This window comes from Eubalaena glacialis, chromosome 14 (assembly GCF_028564815.1).
Source record: "Eubalaena glacialis isolate mEubGla1 chromosome 14, mEubGla1.1.hap2.+ XY, whole genome shotgun sequence".
In the NCBI taxonomy this organism is placed as follows: domain Eukaryota; kingdom Metazoa; phylum Chordata; class Mammalia; order Artiodactyla; family Balaenidae; genus Eubalaena; species Eubalaena glacialis.
Window position 1 is genome coordinate 18,753,480 of NC_083729.1, and position 23,973 is coordinate 18,777,452.

A 23,973-nucleotide genomic window follows, 5' to 3' on the forward strand; every position below is an offset into this window, starting at 1 on the left:
AAAAAAAAAAAAAATCTAAGCTGGAAGATATCTCAAAAAAGATCTATCCGTATCCCTTCATTTTACAAAATAAGTAAAGATTTAGAGGAAATGAAATTAATTACCTAAAGTCAAAAGTTATTGTCAGGTCTCTGAGACATTTAAGTGTCTTTCTCTTTTTCTATATAAAGAGTCTCCTTTCTTTATCATAAAAACAAGAAATAGTAGAAATTATTTAAATCAAGAAATGTTTCATTATGCTTTACTCTATATGGCATATAGAAGAGTAAATCATATGGTTTCTCCTAATAGAAAGTAGCTTCCTCTATTATTAAGAGTCAAAGGCAAACTCAGGTCACTCATTCTTTAGGATTCATGAATATACACATAACATTTATAACAATAATCATACTGCTGATGATGATAAACAAAAGAAATTAAGCATTACTGCATAAAGAAGGTACGTGCTATTTTATGGTAATAAAGAGTTAACAAAATTATTAAAATCTGGCACCAAGACTTACTTTTACTTTTTTTGTTGTTTTTTACTTTCACTTGCTCAAATAGCAAGAGTCATGATATTCCACTTCTCAAACTGCATGCTAATATTAGACACTGACTGGTATCAATTTAAATTAACGACCCAAATGGAGCCTTATGACTGCCCTTAACCCTTCTTTATTCTATTCATGAGGCTATCTTCCAGCAGACTAGTTCATAGCTTCTCTGTCTTCATGCTCAGCCTCTCGTTCAGAACTTGCTTCCTAATCCACTGAGAAAACTGAAGCAATCAGAAGAAAACTTCCAAAGATACCCCATACCAACTCTGCCCACCTGTCAGCATGTGTACCCGCAATATTCTGTCTTCTCCCTATTATAATAGATGAACTATCAAATTCCTATCTATAGTCATTCTCGGGACTTCCCTGGTGGTCCAGTGTCTAAGACTCCACGCTCCCAGGGCAGGGGGCCCAGGTTTGATCCCTGGTCAGGGAACTAGATCCCACATGCCGCAACTAAGACCCAGCGCAGACAAATAAATAAATAAATTTTTTTTAAATTAAAAATAAAGTCATTCTCATCACTCATATATTAAATCCAATCCCCCTCCTCGCCTATCAAGGCAAGAAGATAATTCTCCTTTCTCAATTTCACCACCAAAATTTCCTTCCCTACTGGATATTTCTCCCATCTTAAAAATAACAAAACACCTTCTCTTGTCCCCAATTTGCTCAACATCTCACCTCAATCCTTTGCTTCTTATTACAGCAAAACACTTTGAAAAATTTATCTCCATTCACTGTCTCCAATTCCTCCCCTCCCATTCTCTTAAACTAACCATATTCGAGTCAAGTTTTTTGCACCTACCACTAATTGAAATTGTTCCCATCAGGTTTCACCAATGACCTACATAATGCTAAATACGATCGCCAATCTTCTGTCATGTGATTTAATTTAGCAACATCTGACACAGTTAATTATACCTTCCCCATTGATATAGTTTCTTCACTTGGCTTCCAGAATCCCACTCTCCTAGTTTTCCTCTTACCTTACTGACTGCTTCTTAAGACAGAGGAATTGTATCATCTAGTCTCATGACCTTAAATATTACCTAAGGAAAAAAAGGTGAACAGCCAGTCTAGGCTTTTTCCACAGACCCAGGCCAAGAAAAATGATCTTAGGTTTAGGTCTCAAGCACCGTTTTCTTGAAACTTAGAAAGTTAAAATTAACATGGAAAACTATGCTCAAGATCCATACTTATACAATATAGTAAGCCACAGAACATTTCCATCGTCACAGAAAATTCAACTGGACAGTACTGTTCTAGACCTTGTTTACTGTTAAATCTCTGATTTGTGTGGACTATACCTGAATTGTGAGGACTATGGTTGGCATATGGACTTTGAGGCCTACATGACTAGGACAATACAGAAGAGAATTGGAAAATCAAGGTAATGGCTTTCCTGTGCCGAAATGAACACTGGCTGTGCCTCTTAGAGCTAATAAGCACACTCCCCATCTACTGGTAGAGCCTAAAAGATGTGCTTGAACTGTTGTAAGATGTCCCTAACGAGATAGCTGATGCTTCCCCATGCTGAAGTAGACTACTTCAGTCTTGTCTCCTATAACTAAGCGTACCTCTATGCACTGGTACAGCCCTAGAAGCTCACTTGGGTAACAAAAATGATGCTGTATACACTATGTTTCCTATCCTGACAAAGCTAAACAAACTTGGTGCCCAAAAAAAGCCTATAAGTTGGATCGTCAATCCAAAACTGAGACAGATATAGTGGTTGTTCAGGCTGTCGAACTGAGGTAGAGACTGCTCTACACAGACTGCTCTATACAGCAGAGCCATTGCCTTCATTTCCCTATAGTCTACTGTACTGTACTAATCACTAAGCTTCTCACATCTATGTACATAAATGAGGCATTTTACAGAGATCCAAAATCAAAGCCATATAACAGCAAGTGCTCATGTGTGTGTGTGTGTGTGTGTGTATAAATATATATATTCATATGTAGTATCTTCTCTGCTCTCTTTTGGTTATATTTATATAGGTATGTGTTATAAAGGTTCTAATTAGGCTTGATATGTTTAATACATGCAAAGCATTGTCAAATACAGAATCTTCTCTGAATATGTCCCTCCCTCTCAAATATAAATGTGCAGTGAAGATGACAGTCAATGATTAAACTGGTCAAAGACTAACCAAAAAATTGCCAAGTAAAAAATAAGAAAAAAGAACTTTGTATAACATATTAAATAACATTTTACATAGTCAATGACTACACATTGCCCTGTTTTAACTATGTTTTTTTTTTATCATGTTCTTTTTAAAACTACTCTATAGGGCTTCCCTGGTGGCGCAGTGGTTAAGAATCCGCCTGCCAATTCAGGGGACACGGGTTCAAGCCCTGGTCCGGGAAGATCCCACATGCCGTGGAGCAACTAAGCCCATGCGCCACAACTACTGAGCCTGTGCTCTAGAGCCCGCAAGGCACAGCTACTGAGCCTGCGTGCTACACCTACTGAAGCCCGCGTGCCTAGAGCCCATGCTCCGCAACAAGAGAAGCCACCGCAATGAGAAGCCCGCGCACTGCAACACAGAGTAGCCCCCACTTGGGACAACTAGAGAAGGCTCGTGTGCAGCAACGAAGACCCAAGGCAGCCAAAAATAAATAAATTAATTAAAAAAAAAACAAACTACACTATAATGAATAGCGTTTGCTGCTTTTAATTAATTAAGATGTTACAGCCACTTCTATGAGAATTTGCATATTGGGCTCTTATTCATAAAGCCACCGTTACTCTAAAAACGTTATTTTTATGGGAACAAAGCTACTTTGGCAAACAAGAGACATATAACCTGTCATACAAGATAATTAATACAATGTGGAGAACTAAAGAAAAGAGTAAGTAAGCATCTACAGTAACCTAAAAATCATACCCTTACTTCCTAAAAATCATAAACTTTCTGATAATTGTTAACAAAAAAGATTAAATTATTCAATAATTACAAGAATTTTTTAAGTAGTAACTAAGATATCCAACAAGCACAAAATTTTGAAAATGACCACTCATAAAATACCACTTTCAAAGTATATGTATACATATATATATATTTCATAATTAAGTCACAAATAAATCTTAATATATCAAAAACTCTTACCTTTTGATCAGGAAGGTTGAAAAGAAATTCTCTGTCAAAACGACCAGGTCTCCTGAGAGCAGGATCTATAGAATCAAGTCTATTTGTAGCACCAATAACAACAATTTCGCCCCTATTGTCTAATCCATCCATAAGAGCAAGGAGGGTTGACACTATAGAGCTGTAACAAAATTTTCAGACAAAATTTTAAATTTTAAAAAGGGAAGAAAGAAAAAGTTGCAAAAATTGCTGCTTATACTAACTTTTATCAGTCTTAAAGACTAAAAAAATGGATTTTTATATCCATGTTCATAAGTAAAACTAAGTTCCATTTAACTTTCTCATATTACTCTAAACAGGTTTAAGTCTTCTGCAGATATAACTGACATACAATACACTGAATATATTTAAAGTATACAAATTGCTAAGTTTTGAAGTATGTGAAACTATCACCATAATGAAAAAAAGTAATATCCATCATGCTCTTCTTCATGCCCTTCAAAATCCATTCCCCACTGCTCTTCTTTGACCCAATCCCCTGGCAACCACTGATCTGAGTCGTCACTATAGATTAGCTTGCATTACCTAAAATTTTATATACATGGGATCACACAGTAAGTACTTTTTTTTTCTGGATTCTTTCCCTCAGCATGATTACTTTGAAATTCACCACATTGTTGGTTTAACAATAGTTTATTCCTTTTCATTGCTAAGCAATATTCCATTTTATGGATGGATCCCAATTTGTTGATTCACATGTTGATGGACATTTAGACTGTTTCCAGTTTTTGGCTATTACCAAAAAAGCTGTGAACATTTATACAGGTCATGAAGATGTTCCCATAGGTTTTTTCCTAAAAGTTTTATACTTTTACCTCTTAAGCTTAGGCCTTCATCCTCTTAACCTTTAATGTTTACAGAATCTAAAATAACATCATATTTTGTATTCCTAAATATTGCTTTATCAGTGTCTTTTTTTATCATGGCCAATTATGCAACAGGTTGGTCAATTTTATTTTTTTCAAAGAAGCGACTTTCTAATTTCCTGATTTCTGCATATCTCTGTTTACAGTTCATATATAGTTAGCTATAATTTTTTATTTTACTAATACCATAGATTACTTAGCGTTAGAACAATAGTTCTTGATAAAAAACAAAATTCTCTGCTTATCTTTTTGTCATTTCTTTTTTTTCTTTCTAAATTTACTTTTTTTTATTTTTTATTTTTTGGCTGTGTTGGGTCTTCGTTTCTGTGCGAGGGCTTTCTCTAGTTGGGGCAAGCGGGGGCCACTCTTCATCGCGGTGCGCGGGCCTCTCACTATCACGGCCTCTCTTGTTGCGGAGCACAGGCTCCAGACGCGCAGGCTCAGCAGTGTGGCTCACGGGCCCAGCTGCTCCGCGGCATGTGGGATCTTCCCAGACCAGGGCTCAAACCCACGTCCCCTGCACTGGCAGGCAGACTCTCAACCACTGTGCCACCAGGGAAGCCCTGTCATTTGTTTCTTATATTTTGTATATTACTAAACTTTGGAAATTAGTTGTGATTTAAGGCACAATATATGGCCAATTTTTATAAATGCTGTGTTTGTTTGAAAACAGTGTTCATTCTATATTTGCCTTAGATAAGTATGCCCATAAGATCAGATTCATATAATATAGTTGTTCAAATAATCTGTAGAGAATTTATTTTATGGTCATTTGGTCTATTAATTACTGAGAGGTACATGATATCTCTCACAATGATTATCAATTTGACTCTTTGCAGTTCTGTCAATTTTTGTTTTATACAGTTTGAAATGTAGTAATTAGGGAATTATAAATTTTAAACTATTACATCTTTCAATAAATTGAAGATTTTATTATTATAAATTGATCCTCTTTTTATGTATAATAATGCTTTCTGTCTTAGTCTGTTTTGTCTAATATAGCAATAGTAGCTTTCTGTTAGTTTTTTTTTTTTTTTTTTTAAACGATAATGTCAAGTTTAATTTGCCAAATATACAAGTTGGACTTGTGGAGCATGTTTTGCCTGGGTGCTACACAGTAAACAGGTTTCTTGAAATGATCCATGGGCAGGGTTAAGAATGGGCCCGGGGCCTGGCCAGAGTTGGGGGTAGCGAGTAGGGTGGGAAGGTCAGGGGGGAAGCCTCAGTCAGAGGGGACTGGCCGGGGATGAGCCATGACCCTCAGAGACCCAGGGCCCTGGCTCCCAGGCGACAGCCCCCCTGATCGGGCACCCGGGCAACACAGACAGGGGGCCGTCCATTCCAAACTTGTCAGCAGCTACTGCGGCTCAACCGCCCCCTGCCCCGCAATCTACCAGACAAATGGAAGCTCTTCTTACCCCACCTCCCAGGCACCCCCCAACAAGGGTTCTGAATTCTAAGAACAGCCAAAACATTCAAATGGTTACATATGAAATGCTGTCCTGCATCTTTCTGTCTCAAAGACAGCAGCTGCCCCCTCCCGCCACCCACCATCCCCCCAAACGATTTCTGTGCCAAGATGAAGAGGAGCCGTGGGGGGCTCCTCGCCGCGAGGGGCTGCTGCAGTGGCGCCGGGGCAACGGGTGGGTGAGACACGGCAGGGGTTCTGGCAGCACGGCCCAGTTCCCTGCTATCTCCTCCCACAGGCCGTGCTACTTATTCAGGGAGAGCGACTGCATTCATTTTCGTGGCAAAGCTTCATCATCTTTTGCTTTCCTCTCTTCTTCTTTCTTCCTGGCAGCCTCCTCCCGCTGTTTCCGGATGATCGCCAGCCGGGCAAGGTCGGCCTTGGCTTGCTCCGTCTTCCCCGCTAAATGCATTTTCATGTAACGCTCTTTTGCTTTCTGCTTCTCAATTTCTTCTCTTTCTCTCCTTGAAAGTTCCTTGGGCCCGTCCAGGTCCAGCTGTGTGACCTTTTTGGTTGTCTGTGCCACCCGGTTGGGGTTCTCAATGTCGATGAGCCCTTCTACACCTTTGCGCTTTTGCTGGTAATCATCTTCTTCATCCTCGCTCTCATCTGAGTCTAGGGACTTTTTCTCCTTTTTGGGGTCACCTGCAGCCCCATCTCCACCTTCTTCTCCTTGTTCCTCTTCTTCCCTGGCCTTCTGCTTTTCAGCCTGGAGCTGTGCGCCAATCTCCTCGGGGCTCGTGTACTGCCTAGCCCGGCCTTTGTGGCCTCCCTTTCTCCCTCCTTTAGGCATCGCGGCTCCGGCGGCTGCGGCGGCGGCGCCTCAAACTGACACCGGAACCGGAAATACCTCCGCTTTCTGTTAGTATTTACTTGATACACTTTTATACCATTTTATGAATTTGACTATTTTGGACATTTTACATAAATGAAACAGTACAATATGTTATCTTTTGTGTCTGGCTTTGTTTCAACTAGCATAAAGTATGTGAGGTTCACCAATGTTACATGTATAAGATAAACACATGTAGCATGTGTCAGAATTTTATTCCTTTTTGAGGCTGAATGATATTCTACCACGTAGATATACCACATTTTATTTAACCATTCATCAGCTAATGGACATTTGGGTTATTTCCATGTTATGGCTATTATGAATAACACTGCTGTGAATATCTGTGACTAAGCTTTTGCATCCCTTTTTCCCACCATTTGGAACCTTTCTTATATGTATCCTTATATATATTGATAGTTACAGTTTCACAAGTAAATACATATGTTAAAATTACCAAGTGTACTCTTTAAGTATATCAATGAGTATATATAGTATTCTGTATCAATTATACCTCAATAAAAGAGCTTTAAAAAAATCAGTAGTAGGGCTTCCCTGGTGGTGCAGTGGGTAAGAATCTGCCTGCCAATGCAGGGGACACAGGTCCGATCCCTGGTCTGGGAAGATCCCACATGCCATGGAGCAGCTAAGCCCATGCACCACAACTGCTGAGCCTGCGCTCTAGACCCCACAAGCCACAACTACTGAAGCCCGCACGCCTAGAGCCCGTGCTCCACAACGAGAGAAGCCACCGCAACAAGAAGCCCGTGCACCGCAACGAAGAGTAGCCCTCGCTCGCCACAACTAGAGAAAGCCTGAGTGCAGCAACGAAGACCCAACGCAGCCAAAAATAAAAATTAATTAATTAAAATTTTTTAAAAAAATCAGTAGTAAAATAAAAAGGAGATTCTAAAATATCTCCAAATATTCTCTTTAGAAAAGCAAGAAATGAAAAACATAAACAGAAAACACACATAAACAGAAAACAAACATGAAATGGTATTCCCCAAATCATTTGTGTCAATGATTACATAAACATTAATGGATTAAACTTTCAAATTAAAATGAAGAGATTGTCCAGTTAGGAAAACAAGACCCAACTATATATTATCCACAAAAGTAATACTCTAAATATTAAGACACTGAAAGGTAGGTAGTAAGTTAATGGAAAAAAAATGTACCAAGCAAAAAACATCAGAAGTCTAGATTAGCTTAATCATTATCTAATCATTAGATAATCATTTCATTAGATTCTAATGAAAATAGATTTCAAAACAAAAAGTATTAACAAAGATAAAGAGGGGCATTTCATAATAAGAAGGCAACTTCAAAATAAAGACATCCAGAATAATAAATGTGTTTGCACCCAAAACAAAACTTCAAAATAAATGAAACAAAAACTGGCAGAATTAAAGAGACAATTCTACAATCATAGTTGGACATTTTACCACATCTCTCTAATGTTCATAAAATAACTAGACAAAAAAAATCAGTAAAAACACAAAAGATCCTGCATAACATTATTATAACCCTGTCTTACTTGATATATATAGAGAATATTATACCACAAACAGCAGAATACAAATTCACAAGACAGACAATACCTGGGACATAAAGAAAACTGCAGTGAATTTAAAATGACTTTAAGAGTTATCGTTTCTGACCACAATAAAATTAAATTAGAGAAACTAATACAGTGTTTTATGTTAATTATACCTCAATTAAAAAATTAAATTAGAAACAATAAGATAAAAAACACAACTTGTAAACTAAACAACACACTTCTAAATATTCATTGTGTCAAAGAAGAAATGACAAGAGGAATTGGAAATTATTTTGAACTATAGGACACTGATTATATAAGAGGTCAAAAACTGGGATGCAGCTAAAGCAGTGCTTAAAAAGAAATTTATAGCTTTCAATGCCTATATTAGAAAAGAAAAAAAGTTTCAAAGTCTAAAATTCCATCTGAATAATCTAGAAAAAGAGAAAACTAAACCTAAAGCAAACAAAAAACAAACAAACAAACAAAAAGCTATGAAAAGTCATAATGCATATTGCTAAATGCATACTGCTAAATGAAAGAAGCTAACCTGAAAGATTACACGCTGGATGATTACAACTACATAGCATTATGGAAAGGGCAAGGGTAGATAGTAAAAAAAATCATTAGTGCCAGGGACTGAGGGGGTGGGGTGGGGAGGGAAAGGAGGGATGAGTTGGTAGAGCACAGAGGATTTTTAGGACAATGAAAATACTCTGTATGATACTATAATGACATATGCACGTTATTATACATTTGTCCAAACTCATAAAATGCAAAACACCCAGAGTGACTACAGACTTTGTGTGATTATCATGTGTCAATGTAGGTTCCTCAGTTGTAACAAATGTACCCTCTCTGATGAAAGATGTTGATAATGAGGGAGGCTGTGCATCAGTGCCGGCACAGAGTAAATGGAATAATCTCTGTACCTTCCTCTCAATTATGCCGTAAACCTAAAACTGCCCTTTAAAAAAGATTTTTTTTAAAATTACAAAGAACAAGGTTGGGGACTTATACTAATAAGACTCTATAAATCTCTCAAGTAATTAAGTCAATGATATAATGATAAACCTAAAGATCAACGGAACCAACAACATTGTAAAGCAATTATACTCCAATAAAGATGTTAAAAAAAAAAAAAAGGAGTTTGGGATTAGCAGATACAAACTACTATATATAAAACAGATAAACAACAAGGTCCTACTGCATAGCACAGGGAACTAGAGTCAATATCTTATAATAAACTATAATGGAAAAGAATATGAAAAAGAATATATATATGTATAACTGAATCACTATGCTATATACCAGAAACTAACACAACATTGTAAATCAACTATACTTCAATAAAAAATATAAAAATTATTTTAAAAATTTGTCAGAAAAAAACAAAAAAAAATCATGAATACGAGCAGGAATGTAGATATAAGGCTATTCATTGCAGCAAAGCCTAAAGACTGAAAAATAGAAACAATCTACATATCTAACATTAGAATATTATTTAAAGGTTTATTCTTCCATAAAATGGCATAGAATATAGTCAATCAATTTATTGTAGATTAATGTTTAATAACATGACAATTGTTTACAATAATTATTACAAATACAGTATGTTACAAAGCAGAATTTACAGTTTGATCTAATTTTGATTAAAGAGTAATGTAACACAATGTTAAGAGTGATTATTTCTGTGTGCTAATTTTACTTAAATTTTCCATATTGTCTTACTTTGCTTATTTTTTAAAATGTTCAACTTATGAGGTGATTTAACTTAATAATGAGAAAATATTTCTAAAACCAACATAGCAAGTTAATTTTTTATCTGCTTGCTAACAATTGCTTACAATTATACCTGAAATTTAATGAACACATAAATAAATTCTGATGACTCATTGAAAAAAAAAATTACAAAGAACAAGGTTGGGGGCTTATACTAATAAAACTCAATAGAAATCTACCAAGTAATCAAGTCAGTGATACAAGGATAAACCTAAAGATCAATGGAACCAACTAACAAATCTAGGAATAGACAACTTGATGGTCAATTTCTGACAAAGATGCCAAGTAATTCAATGGAGACAAGGTAACCTTTTCAATAAATGGTCCTGGAACAACTGGAAAAAAAATATGGAAAAAGTAAACTTCAGTCCATACCTTGTACTAGCTATAAAAATTAACTCAAACCCTTACCTTATACTGACATATGAATGTTAACTTTAAAACGAATCATTGACCAAAATTTAAGGGCTAAAACTACTAATATTTTAGAAGAAAATATAGAATTGTTGACAAATTGGTTTAGGCAATTATTCTCAAGACACAAAAATATATACCAAAAAAATTTACATAATGGGCTTCATCAAGACTAAAACCTTTTGATTTTCAAAAAGTCATATTTAAGAAAAAGGCAAGCCAGACTAGTAGAAAACTTTTCAAAACATAGATCTGACAAAGGGCTTGTTTTAAGAGCACATAAAAAAAATCTTACACTACAATGAGACATACAATATGATTTCTTTTTTTTTAAAGGGTAAAATATTATAACAGACATTCCACAAAAGAAAATATGTAAATGAGCAATATGTGCATGCAAAGATGCTCAATATTATTAGTCATCAGAAAAATGAAAATTAATCCACTACTACACACTCATTAGAATAGCAACAGTTAAAGAGAGTAAAAATACGAAATGCTGGTAAGAATGAGAAGCATCCCAAATCCTCATACATTACAGTTAAAAACATAAAATGGTAAACCACTTTGGAAAGTAGTATCAATTTAAACAAACATTTTCCATAGGATTCAGCCATTTCTCTCTAAGGTATTTACCCAACAGAAATGAAAACATATGGTCCCATGAAAATGTGTATGCAAATGTTCACAGCAGCATTATCATAATGGCCAAAAATAGAAGCAAACCAAATCTCTATCAGATGAATTAAACAAATTGTGGTACACATACAGACATACACATACACACAGAGACACACATGTTGCCCAAGGACTACTACTCAGAAATTAAAAGGAACAAAATATTAGTGTATGTGACATGGATAAATTTCAAAAACATTATGCTAAATCAGGATTAGGCATCTTTTTCTGTAAAGGGTCAGAAAGCAAATGTGTTAAGGCTTTGCAAGTCATATGATCTTTCTCTCACAACCCCTCGCTCAGCTCTGCTCTTGTAGTGCAAAAGGAGATACATATAACGCAAAAAGCAATGAATATGGCTGTGTTCCAATAAAACTTCATTTACAAAAACAGGGAGAAGATTTGGCTCATGGGTCGTGGTCTGCTGACCCCTGTGCTAATGAAAGAAGTCTTCCCCAAGGACAGAGGTCACACCTTATAAGCCTCATAGCACTTATCCAAGGGCTAAATCTAAATACGATGTCAACAAATGAAAAGAATTCAACATAATCAGATTAGGAAAAATTACCTGTGGATCTGATCTTGCCTGCTAGAGCGAACTGGAGCTAATCCATCTATTTCGTCAAAAAATATTATAGAAGGTCTCATCAAATATGCCTAGTATAAAAAGAAAACAAACATTATTTATTGTATTAGTTTTCATTTTTAATTTAATTACTGTATTTTCTTAATAGGTAATATAAGCAAATGGTACAACATGCAGCAGGTAAGAAAGATTATACAAGAAAAAGGAAAGCTCCTTATCACCCCAGACTCTAACCACAAGGTCTCCACCCAGTAGACAACTACTGTTTTCAGTTTATTCTTCCATACATGTCATTTATACACATAACACAAACATGTATTTTTAAACACACAATTTTTTAAACACATTTAAACACACTATACATATTGCTTTTATTGTATAACACAGCCTATTTTATGTTATTGATATATTTTAATTAGCTTACATGTAAGTACATAAAGATCTGCTGCATCCTTTTTTAACAGCTACAAAATGCCCCACTGTATGGATGTGCCGTAATTAAACAAGTCCCCTACTCATGGACATTTAAGCTGTTTTCAATCTTTTCCTATTATCAATAATGCTTGAACAAACATCTGTGTACATTTAACATTTCACATGGGTATAAACATATCAATATAAAAAATTATAAAAGTGGAACTAATGGTTCAAAAGGCATGTGTCATTCCTAATTTAGATACTTGCAAATTACCTTCCATTGATGTATCAATTTACCCTTCTCACCAGAAATATTTAAGACTGCTCACCAACAATTTATTATCAAACTTCTTGTTCTTGACTAACTTTTTAAGATAAAGGATGTTACCTCATTTTCATTCTAATTTTTATTTCTATTATCAAGGAAGATGAGCATTTTTCATATCTTAAAAGAGCCATTAATATTGCTTTTTCTACACAAGTTCTGTTCATATCCTTTGCCAATTTTTCTATTGGATCATTGGTCTTCTGCTTACTGATTTCTAGGAGCTATATTTACTTAAAAATTAGACTCTCTCTATGAAGGGAAATGAAAATATTTTTCTACAAAGGGTATCATTTTTTGGTTTTGCTTCCCATATTCTGTTGCCATGCAGAATGTAAAAAAAGATTTTATATAGTGGATTCTTTTCTTCCATAGTTAGACTTTCCCTACTCTGAGATTAGAAACAAAATTCTCCTGAGTTTTCTTCTGGTACTTTCACAGTGTCATTTTTCTCACTAAATCTCAGATCTATGTAGGAACTTGATTTAAGGTAAATAAATATTAGATTACAAATGAAAACTGTTATATAATTTACTCAAATTAATATAGTTTATTTTCATTTCAAAATTACTTAAAGCACATTCTTAGTTCACAGGAAGGTCAGCTTATTAAAGAATGGATACAAATTTTTCATTTCTCCCTTACTGATAACGATATTCATTAAACTTCCAGTGTTCTCTAATAATTTTATTTTTTTTAATTAATTTATTTATTTATTTATTTTTGGCTGCATTGGGTCTTTGTTGCTGCGCATGGGCTTTCTCTAGTTGTGGCGAGCAGGGGCTATTCTTCATTGTGGTGCACGGGCTTCTCATTGCAGTGGCTTCTTTTGTTGTGGACAGAGCATGGGCTCTAGGCAAGCAGGCTTCAGTAGTTGTGGCACACGGGCTCAGTAGTTGTGGCTCACGGGCTCTAGAGCACAGGCTCAGTAGGTGTGGTGCACGGGCTCAGTTGCTCCGCGGCATGTGGGATCTTCCTGGACCACGGCTCGAACCCATGTCCCCTGCATTGGCAGATGGATTCTTAGCCACTGCGCCACCAGGGAAGTCCCTCTAATAACTTTAAATGAAAGACAATTCAACCACAAAACTTTGGTTTTTTTGGAAAAAAAACTTTATGAGGCTAGAATTACATAACAAGAGAAGAAGAGTAAAGATTTAATCATTACTTTTACATATATGAAACACAGCTCTTTTTTAGAACTATGGCCTCACACAATTGCAAAAAGGAAGTACAGTGTATTTAACACCAGTTATTGTGATAAGCACTTTAGAGTTGACCTTTGTATACATGGATTTTTTTCAATAAATATATTGAAAATATTTTGGGGGAGATTTATGACAATTTGAAAAAACTCACAGATGAACTGGGTAGCCTAGAAATAGTGATGAAATTAAGAACAAAGTATATCATGAGTATATAAAATATACATAGATACTAGTCTATTTTATCATTTACTACCATAAAATATACACAAATCTATTATAAAAAGTTAAAATTTATCAAAACTTACACGAATAAACACTGTACCTGCTCCATTTACAGTCGAGAGAAATGTAAACAAAGATGCATTATTAAATCATAACTGCATAAAATTAACTGTGGTACATACTGTACTACTGTAATAATTTCATAGCCACCTCCTGTTGCTATTGCGCTGAACTCAAGTGTTGCGAGTATCTGCTTAAAATGCCGTGTGATGCTAATCTTCTCCTCGTGAGCAGTTCCTCTCTCCAGTAAATTACATATCACAGTAAAAAGTGATCTCTCTTTACTTAAAGTGATGTTGCAAATTTTTCTTTGTGTTTACTGCAATATGGTAAACTTTAAATAACACCATGGGACCTAAACAAAGTGCCACTACTGATGCTGGAAGTGCCCCCAAGAAGCAAAGAAAAGGCATGACATTACAAGAAAAAGTTGAATTGCTTGATATGTACTGTAGATTTAGGTTTGCAGCTGCAGTTGCGGCCATTTCAAGATAAATGAATCCAGCGTAAGGGGTATTTTTAAAAAAAGAAGAAGAAAAGGAAATCCCTGAAGCTCTTGTTGCAGCTACACCAACAGGTGTGAAACCTTGAACTTCTTGCAAAATACCTTTTTATCTCATATTGAAAATGCAGCTTTTATGTGGATGCAGGATATAAGAAAAGCATTCCTGTAGACTCTAATATAACTCAAGAAAAAGCAAGGTCATTCTATGAAAACTTAAAGCAAAAGGAAGATGAAAAATCTAAACCTGTAGAAATTAATGCCAGCAAATAATTTTAGATAGAGGTATGTGCATAGGATAGGGAGGATGAATTACAAGGATTTATGGAGCTGGATCATATTACCAGGAACATAGGAGTGAATTCCTGCCCCAAACAAAAGGCATTCGTGTGGATTTTTTTTATTCAAGTTAACTGGCTATTCCAAAGTTGTTTTTTTTTTTCCTATTTTTGACGATTGGAGCCCTTCAGATGCATGATGGAACTGTGTTTTGCATTTTTTGGTAAAAGGAGCAAAGCGAGGACCTGGAGATATACGCTGGAGCAATCTCCTTGGAAGGATTCAGCATAAGTAGATGGTAAACATTTACAGGGAAAAGGGAGGGTTTGTTTTTAAACATTTATTTATTATTTATTTATTTTATTTTTGGCGGCGTCGGGTCTTAGTTGCGGCACGCGGGATCTTCGTTGAGGCATGAGGGACCTTTTGTTGCGGCATGGGGGCTCTTCGTTGCAGCGCACAGACTTCTCTCTAGTTGCAGCATGCGGGTTTTTCTCTCTCTAGCTGTGGCGCATAGGCTCCAGGGCTCATGGGCTCTGTAGTTGTGGCGCGCGGGTTCCAGAGCGCATGGGTTCTGTAGTTTGCGGCAGGCAGGCTCTCTAGCTGAGGCACACGAGCTCTGGCAGGGGCTTAGTGGCCCACGACATGTGGGATCTTAATTCCCTGACCAGGGATCAAACCCGTGTCCCCTGAACTGTAAGGCGGATTCTTTACCACTGGACCACCAGGGAAGTACTGGGGTTTGTTTAAAATAGTAAATCAGTAAGTCACTTCTAAATTTAAAGAAAACAAAATTGGAGTTGAAGAATAAGTAGGTTTCCAATTGGCTATTGCTATTTTTCTTCGAAAAAAATAAACATTTTTTTAAAAATTAAAAAAAAAAAAAAGGTCAAGGTAACAGAAGCACCATCTGCTGACCAAGAGGCAGCAAACAAGTTCCCAGACACAATTAAGAAAACCATTGATGAGAAAGGGTATCTATCTGCCTGAACAGGTTTTTAATGCAGACAATAGTGCCCTATTCACATTTATTAGTAAAGAAGAGAAATGAGCACCAGGATTTAAGGCTGGAAGGGATAGGTTAACTCTACTGTTTTGGGCAAATGCAGTCGGGTTTACGATCAGGACTGCCTTTATCTATAAAGCTGCTAACCCCCGAGTCTTGAAGGGAAAAGATAAACACCAGCTGCCAATCTTTTGGTTGTACAACCAAGCCTGGACAATGAGAACTCTTTTTCTGGACTGGTTCCATCTATGCTTCATCCCTGAAGTGAGGAAGCATCATTCCAGTAAAAGACCCACTTTTAAAGTTCTTTTGATATTGGACAATGCCCCTGGCCACCCAGAACTCGATGAGTTCAATACCAAAGGTGTCGAAGTGGTCTACTTGTCCCCAAACATAACAACTCTAATTCAGCCTCTAGATCAGGGGTTCGTAAGGACTTTTAAGCCTCATTACAGACAGGACACTATGGAAAGGATTGTCAACACTATGGAAGGGAGCCCCAATAGAGAGAACATCATGAATGTCTGGAAGGGTTACACCATTTCTCTCCATTATTGTTAGAAAAAGTCATGAAAGCCACCAAGCCCAAAACAATAAATTCCTGCTGGAGAAAACTGTGTCCAGATGCTGCGGGTGACTTCACAGGATTTATGACAGAGCCAATTAAGTAAATCACAAAAGAGATTGTAGATATGGCAAAAAAAAGGTGGGGCATGAAGGGCCTCAAGATATGAATCTTGGAGAAACTCAAGAGCTAACAGACATAACACCGGAGGCATTGACAGAAGACGAAATATCCAGAAGATGGATATGAGTGCTTCCGAACTAGTGCCAGGCAATGAGAAAGAAGATGTAGAAGAAGCAGTGCCAGAAAACAAATTGACCTTAGACAATCTGGCAGAAAGGTTCCGATTACTCAAAACTGCTTTTGACTGCTTTTACCACATGGACCCGTCTATGATAATGGGTACTGAGACTAGAGCAAACAGTGGAAGAAGGATTGGTACCATACAGAAACATTTTTAGAGAAATGAAAAAGCAAAAAAGTCAAGCAGAAATTATGATGTATTTTCATAAAGTTACACCAAGTGTGCCTGTCTCTCCTGCCGCCCCTTGCATCTCCTCCACCTCTTGCACCTCTGCCACCCCTGAGACAGCAAGTCCAACCCCTCCTCTTCCTCCTCCGCCTCAGCCTGCTCAACATGAAAATGACAAAGATGAAGACCTTTATGATAATCCACTTCCATTTAATGAATAGTAAACAATCATCATTCTGTACAGTTAATAAACTTTCTATTATGTATGTGTGCCAGTGTCTTCATGTGAAAGTCTAATAACTGTACAGCAAGAACTGTATGAGACATTTTTGTCATAATTACCACTTAAAGTATTCACTGTATAGACTATCATGTGCAAGACTTGTACTGAAATGGCCAGCATATCCTTACATAGGTATAAGGTGAGTGATATTTAATAAAAAGTTAATAATGTGTTCATTTTCTTACAGTTTTATACCTTTGCTTTCAGAGAACTATATTACTATACAGCATGCCCTTCTCTTGTAATTGGAGAAGCTGCATATCAGCCAATCATCACAGGTAAGAGTTTTTTTCCTAATATAACGTTTCCATTACTGTATTATGAATATGACTATAATTTGTGTATGCCATAAAAATTCTATAACAATTCATTCACTAGTGTATAGGCTAGGCTACCATGAAACAATCATACTGCTGCTTCTTTGTTATCAATGCATGAATCATTATACCTGTAATAAATATGAATTTCTTTTTCATATTATTTTTTCATTCTTGATGTCTAGTGTTAGTAATATGTATAACATCTACAGTGTTTTGTATCATATAAGACAATACTGATGTAGGTTGAGAGAGAGAATTCATCTTGTATTCAGGCAACGTAAAATTTCAGTTGTGATAAATATAGTACAGTACTGTAAATCTTTTATGATTTTCTTAATAACATTTTCTTCTCTCTAACTTACTTTATTGTAAGAATACAGTATATAATACATAATACAAAACATACGTGCTGTTTATATTATTGGTAAGGCTTCCTATCAACAGTAGGCTATTAGTAGTTAAGTTTGCGGGGAGTCAAAAGTTATACACAGATTTTCAAATGCACAGCGATTGGTGCCCCTAACCCCTGTATTGTTCAAGGGTCAACTGTATACACTTCCTTTCGGTGAAAACTCACATTAGTCCAGTTAGATAGGTATTATTTCCCCCATTTTATAGAGGAGGCAAATAAGGATCAGATGCTTTCATTTACTTAAAGTTACATACTTAATAGTAAAGCTAGATATAAACTAACACTTTTCTGACACCAAAGGCCTAACTCTTAGCCAATATATTGTACAGTCATCCCTCAGTATCCATGGGAGACTGGTTCCACGACTCCCCGCAGATACCAAAATACGAGGATGCTCAAGTCCCCTATATGAAATAGCATAGCACAGTCAGCCCTACACACCCATGGATTCCACACTTGTGGATTCAACCAACCGGAGACGAAATTGTTGCCTGAATCTGTGGATGTGGAACCAGCAGATATGGAAGGTCGACTGTACCTCTTTCATCTCATTTAGTGAATAGATCATATACTTAATTTAGGAATGTAGACTCTTTACATTTAAAAAGACAAAAATGACTATGAGCAGTTTTTTTAAAAAGAAAGCAAACATTTCAAATACTCTTACCCACAAAGAAAACTATGAAACAAATAAAGTAAATATAAATTTAAAAAGCAGATTTATGCTATGGTTTTGAATGAAACCAAGAGACATTCTTATCCCAGTAGGAAGTGGCAAAAGGAATAACTCTGTCAAAAATTTAAAATTAAGTCATGGACAATTTGCCAGCATTCCCAAGCTAACTCTTCCCTAATCCACCGATGTTATTTTATATTATTTTCCAATTATTATTAAATTCTCTTGAAACATGAAGACTGCATATGTTTGACTTCCCAATAGACATTGAGCACCTTGAGGCTAAGAATTTTACTTTATTCCTCTTTCTAGAGCCCCCATTACCTAGAACACAGCAGTTTTTAATACTAATATAACTAAAAATAATATTTGAAGTGCTTTACCAATTACAAAAGACTTTGATACACATCAACTCAGTAATGGGTCTTCAACAAACGCTTGCTGAAAGCATTTTTTTAAATGTCATGTGAATTTCCTTAGACATAACAAAATATAAGTTGCATTACCAAGTATGAATGACTTCCTTCAGCAGCTCAAACAATTAAAAGTAAATTTATATCAGGATTAATTTTGATAAGTATTAGGAAATGATATTTTTAAAGTTACTGTTATATACAAATAGTAAAGACAGCCTACATGATATTATTCACTTACCTTACTCTGCCTTTTAAAAGCATTCACTTAATACTGAGTTCTTCCAGTACCATATTTACAACTCATGAAAATAAATAATATACTGCTTGCTGAGATTTCTTGCACAGATATTTAACTTTTTATGCTTGTTCTACTTCCTCAGTTAGATTATAATCTAGTGATATATATGTTATATCCAGGGTTCTCAAAAGCACTTAACATGGTATTATATGCCTAGTAGCCACCTCAGTAAATATTTTGTGAATCATCTTAAATTAGTACTAGTGAAACTGTTATTAAGTACCTCTAAGGCATACAAATTCATATTACTGATCCTAAATTTAACATTGGAAACTGACTGGAGTTGATTGGAAAATATGACTCGTCATGAACAGTTTGTATTTATAGACCAAACGTGTTAAGTATTCTAAAGAAGATATTCTCATATTACCTGGCTTCACTTACCTGATCAAAAAGAAGCCTAAGTTGCCGCTCAGATTCGCCAACCCACTTACTTAGACAGTCTGCTCCTTTTCGCATAAAAAAAGCCACCTTTTTGTCTCCTTGACTGCACTCATTAGCTAACGCTCTGGCAACCAAGGTTTTACCTGTGCCAGGAGGGCCATAAAACAAACAGCCCCTAGAGGAATAAAGAATCAATAAAAGTAGATAAATGTTTGTTACCACCAGCACTAATAACCAATACAAAAGCATGCACCTCCCATATAATTTTGTACTAATGTATATTTTTTTATTATTAGACACTGATATAGCTTTTTGTAGTATACAGACAAAAGTTCCACTTTGTTGAGAGTCCTCAAGGATGTTCTCAAAGAACCAAGCTTTGGTACACAAGAAATAGTTCAATCAGAGTAGAGAGTAATTTGGCAAGCTACATCAAAATTTTAAAGGTACTTTCCCTATGACCCAGAAATTTCACATTTTAGATTATATCATGTAGAAATAATCAAAAGAAAGTGATAAAGACAGATTTTTTAAAAAACCTAAATGCTATCTACTAACAAGGGACAGATAAATACACCACTACATCTGTAATTTAAACACTAGTATGATGTCAAAAAGAATAATACACACATTATTTATTGATATGGAAAGGTGTCTATAATACATTGTAAAGTGAAAAATAAAGTTACATAAGGGTATTATTGAATAATCTCATTTATATTAAATGTTTAAATGTGCATAATACAGGCAAAATATAAACTTAATATATGCATACATATATAAAAGAAAGTTGTTCATCCCTAAGGAGTAGGATTACTTTCTGCTTATAATACTTTTTGTTTATAACTCCACTTTTTAAAGTTTCTCCCAAGGCTATACTACTTTAATGGCTTTGAAAAAAATAACAATTATTTTTAAAAGTCAAGTTATATCATATAAGAAGTAAATAAATTGCTACTATGATTTCTAAAAGCCACTGCAGAATTACAGGCCAACTCTTAACCCACTCAAATAGAAGATGACTCTTTAACAAGATTTTCTACATCCTTAAACACATGAATAATAAATTAGAAACACATGAGTAATAAATTAGAAATAAAAAGGGATATTTCGCAGTTTAAGTCTATATGCACATCTTCAAAATATTTTATTCTGCCCAATTTCCTTTGACATAATTTCTCAGCCTTTCCTAATAGTTAACTAGCTAACTACCTCATGATCAAACACAATTAATCTGATCATAAAAATAAACTATCAAGCTTACCATTTCAAAAACACCACATCAATAAGTCAAAGAAACACTTCGCTGAAACTGCGCTTTCAAAGACTAACCAGTATACCGTATCAAACTGAACGCTATTAGGAGACCAAATTAAGGAAAATCCACTTAGGCAATCCACTTGTAAATTCAAGGCCTGTGTAAAGAATCTCATTCTGTGTCTGACTCTTAAATGCTGAAATATAAACTTCAAGAACACACTTAGTACCACAGCTTTTGAGCCCTAAATAATAAAATTTCATTCCTAATTCTCATTGCTAGAACACATCAAATAAATACATATGAAATATTTATAAATAATATTTAGATTTATAATCACCTACTAATTGAAATTTGATAAATTAACAGTAATAAAAATAATAAACATCTAGGACATTACTCACCTTGGAGGCTGAATTTTAAATTTTTCAAAAATTTCTGGATATAAAAGTGGAAATACTACCATTTCCTTTAGTGCATGAATATGATGGCTCAATCCACCTATGCTATCAAACCGCACCTTGGAAAGAAGTGGAAAAGTTTATTACAAAATAATTTTAACCGTATATAGATTTCTTTTTAATTTATGAGATAATCTTATGATTCCAAAATACATGCCTGCAGCAGGAACTGAAGCTTAAACATAAAGTTCATATATAAAGTTAAACAGAGTTCAAAAAACTATACTTTGGGGAACTCCCTGGAGGTCCAGTGGTTAGGACTCTGCGCTTCCACTGCAGGGGGCACGGGTTCAATCCCTGGTTGGGGAACTAAGATCTCGCTTGCCACGCGACTAAAGAACAAAAAAAAAACCCCACTAACAATGGTGATCTTCTACTTCTATTGTGTGTTGCGTTAGAAACAAGTAATGACCTTTAAAAAAAAAAAAACTATTTATAGAAAAACATTTACAAAACTTACTGATTTATCAATGTTCATTGGATCAACATCAGCCAAGCTTGCACCCACTTTGACACGTTCTCGGAGAATACCACTAGCTAAATCTTCTGCTCTTAAGTTCATAGGCAAACACCTGAAATTCATAAACATTCAAGTAGATAGCATTAAAAGTTTCATATTCTTAATGTCATAAGCAAGTTTAAATCTTTGTTGACACATTTTCATCTTCCTCCCTTTTCTCATAACCCAGAAAATGCCAAGAGATTTCATATTTTTAAACTACTTTTCCTAAATTCTTTTCAACAGGACAGAAATAAATTTATTCACTAGAGAAAGCAAATAAGATCATGAATCTCTTTGTCCAAAAAGCCCAATCTAGTCTAAATTAGAAAACTTAACAAACCTGATATTCCACATTATATAAGCATAAAATAAAAAGACCTACTATAAATACTAAAATATATGGCATTAAATGAACTCAAACTTTATTATAACATTTAAATTTATCCTCAGATATTATGTGGGTATGTCTACTCAGTTTATATGATTGAAGAAATAAATTTCCCTCCCTTTTATTCAAGGGAAACCAATTTTAGACCCTATCTTGAAAACTAAGCATTATCTTTTGTGTAACTACCTTAAAATACATTTTTAGCCACTTAAAATCCTATACGATATTAATGTAATTACCCCTAAGAAAATATAATCTACTTCCTCTTTTAACACTGCGTAAACACCAAAAGATGACATAAATAGCCTAAAAAAAGTATAGCTTCTACAATGAATGTACTTTCACTGACATTTCTAAATCCTAACTTACTTTAAAAATCTATTTCCAAAGCAGGTAACAGAATAGTTCAGATTAAAGAAGCATTAAATTCTTTTATTTAAACTTAGATTTTTCTCTTACATTTTCTTTCCATCATCCACAAGTGGAACTCTTTTTAGCATACAATCTACACCAACCCAAACTTGTTTCCAAGACCAGCTAACTGAAAACTTGGTATTTCTACAATAGATATATATAATGCCAAATTATAGAAATGCTTTCCTAAACGTAAAATTTCTAAATAAAATCTACCGCTAGTATTATAAATATAAGCTAGAAAATTAACTTAAATTTTAAAGAATAAATTATAATTTGATGCTTTAATAACTTACTAGACAAAATACTGATTCTCTCCCCCACTGAAAACTCTCAAGATTTTAGTGAGCCATGTAGCAATGAGTCATTTACTCTAGTTAAGCAAAGACCACCAGAAGCACTCATTAAACCAAAGCTAAAACAAGTTTTCCAACAAAACCCAAGGGCTCCTGAAATAATTCCAATAAAAACCAAATCTTACTCTTGAGTGCTATAATCATTATAAGCATCTAAAATCAACCTCATTAAATGGATTTGGATTAGAGGAGATGTACTGAAGAAGAGACTGTCCAAGAGGTTGGCCTCTTCCCCTGGCTCTTTCTTTACCTTCCCACACACTATTTTATTGAGTACTTACAAAGTAAGTATTTATGGGAAGTTTCCCAAGGTTAGCTTTCTACTCTAAAAATTACTAAGTAAATACCAAGTCAGTGTATTACTCTAGACTAAAATATGTGTTAAGTATCACTGTTAGCAAAATGGTAGTACAGGTAAGAATCACATTCAAAAAGTTTAAACTGCTATTCCTTTTTTCTATCATGGAAATAACAATTAAAACCTTACTAACCTATTTCTTGCTCTTGCCATGCTCTTTGATTTCCTTCTTTCAAAGCGTTCTTCATCAGAAGAAGTTGTGTCACTACTATGAATGGCATGCTTCTTTCTCCTATTTAAAGAGAGTAAAATCCTTAAAATCATTACAGCAGCAAAGGGCTTTTAAAAACACATTCTGAGCATCATATCTACTATTAGTTCAGTAGAAAATATACACAGTCACTCATTCATTTGGCAAATATTTATTAAGATCCCTATACTCATGCAATTTACATCTGATGAAGTAAAAATATGGTAAGTTCTAGAGAGAAAAAAGAAAAACAGGAGGAGGAGGAGAGGGAGGCTATAATTTTTTAAATAGGGTAGTTCATAAAGGCATCAAGCAACAAATTGAATTTGCATCCAAATT

At 35.1% G+C, this 23,973-nt stretch overlaps 2 protein-coding genes across 2 annotated transcripts in view; both read right to left on the reverse strand.

Annotated features, from left to right (window-relative positions):
- The window catches only part of ATAD2B (ATPase family AAA domain containing 2B), a 167,568-nt gene that overhangs the window by 89,439 nt on the left and 54,156 nt on the right, over positions 1-23,973 (reverse strand). Inside the window, exons 9-14 of the mRNA XM_061168830.1 lie at positions 23,578-23,676; positions 21,887-21,998; positions 21,370-21,485; positions 19,708-19,882; positions 11,845-11,933; positions 3,655-3,814 (exon numbers count right to left, since the gene is read on the reverse strand). Coding sequence (XP_061024813.1) covers positions 3,655-3,814; positions 11,845-11,933; positions 19,708-19,882; positions 21,370-21,485; positions 21,887-21,998; positions 23,578-23,676 — 751 coding nt within the window. The remainder of the gene's footprint in view (positions 1-3,654; positions 3,815-11,844; positions 11,934-19,707; positions 19,883-21,369; positions 21,486-21,886; positions 21,999-23,577; positions 23,677-23,973) is intronic.
- Positions 6,131-6,868, reverse strand: LOC133105236 (28 kDa heat- and acid-stable phosphoprotein-like). Its single transcript, XM_061211217.1, has one exon. The coding sequence runs from the start codon at positions 6,818-6,820 to the stop codon at positions 6,299-6,301; it is 522 nt and encodes a 173-aa protein (XP_061067200.1). The 5' UTR covers positions 6,821-6,868; the 3' UTR covers positions 6,131-6,298.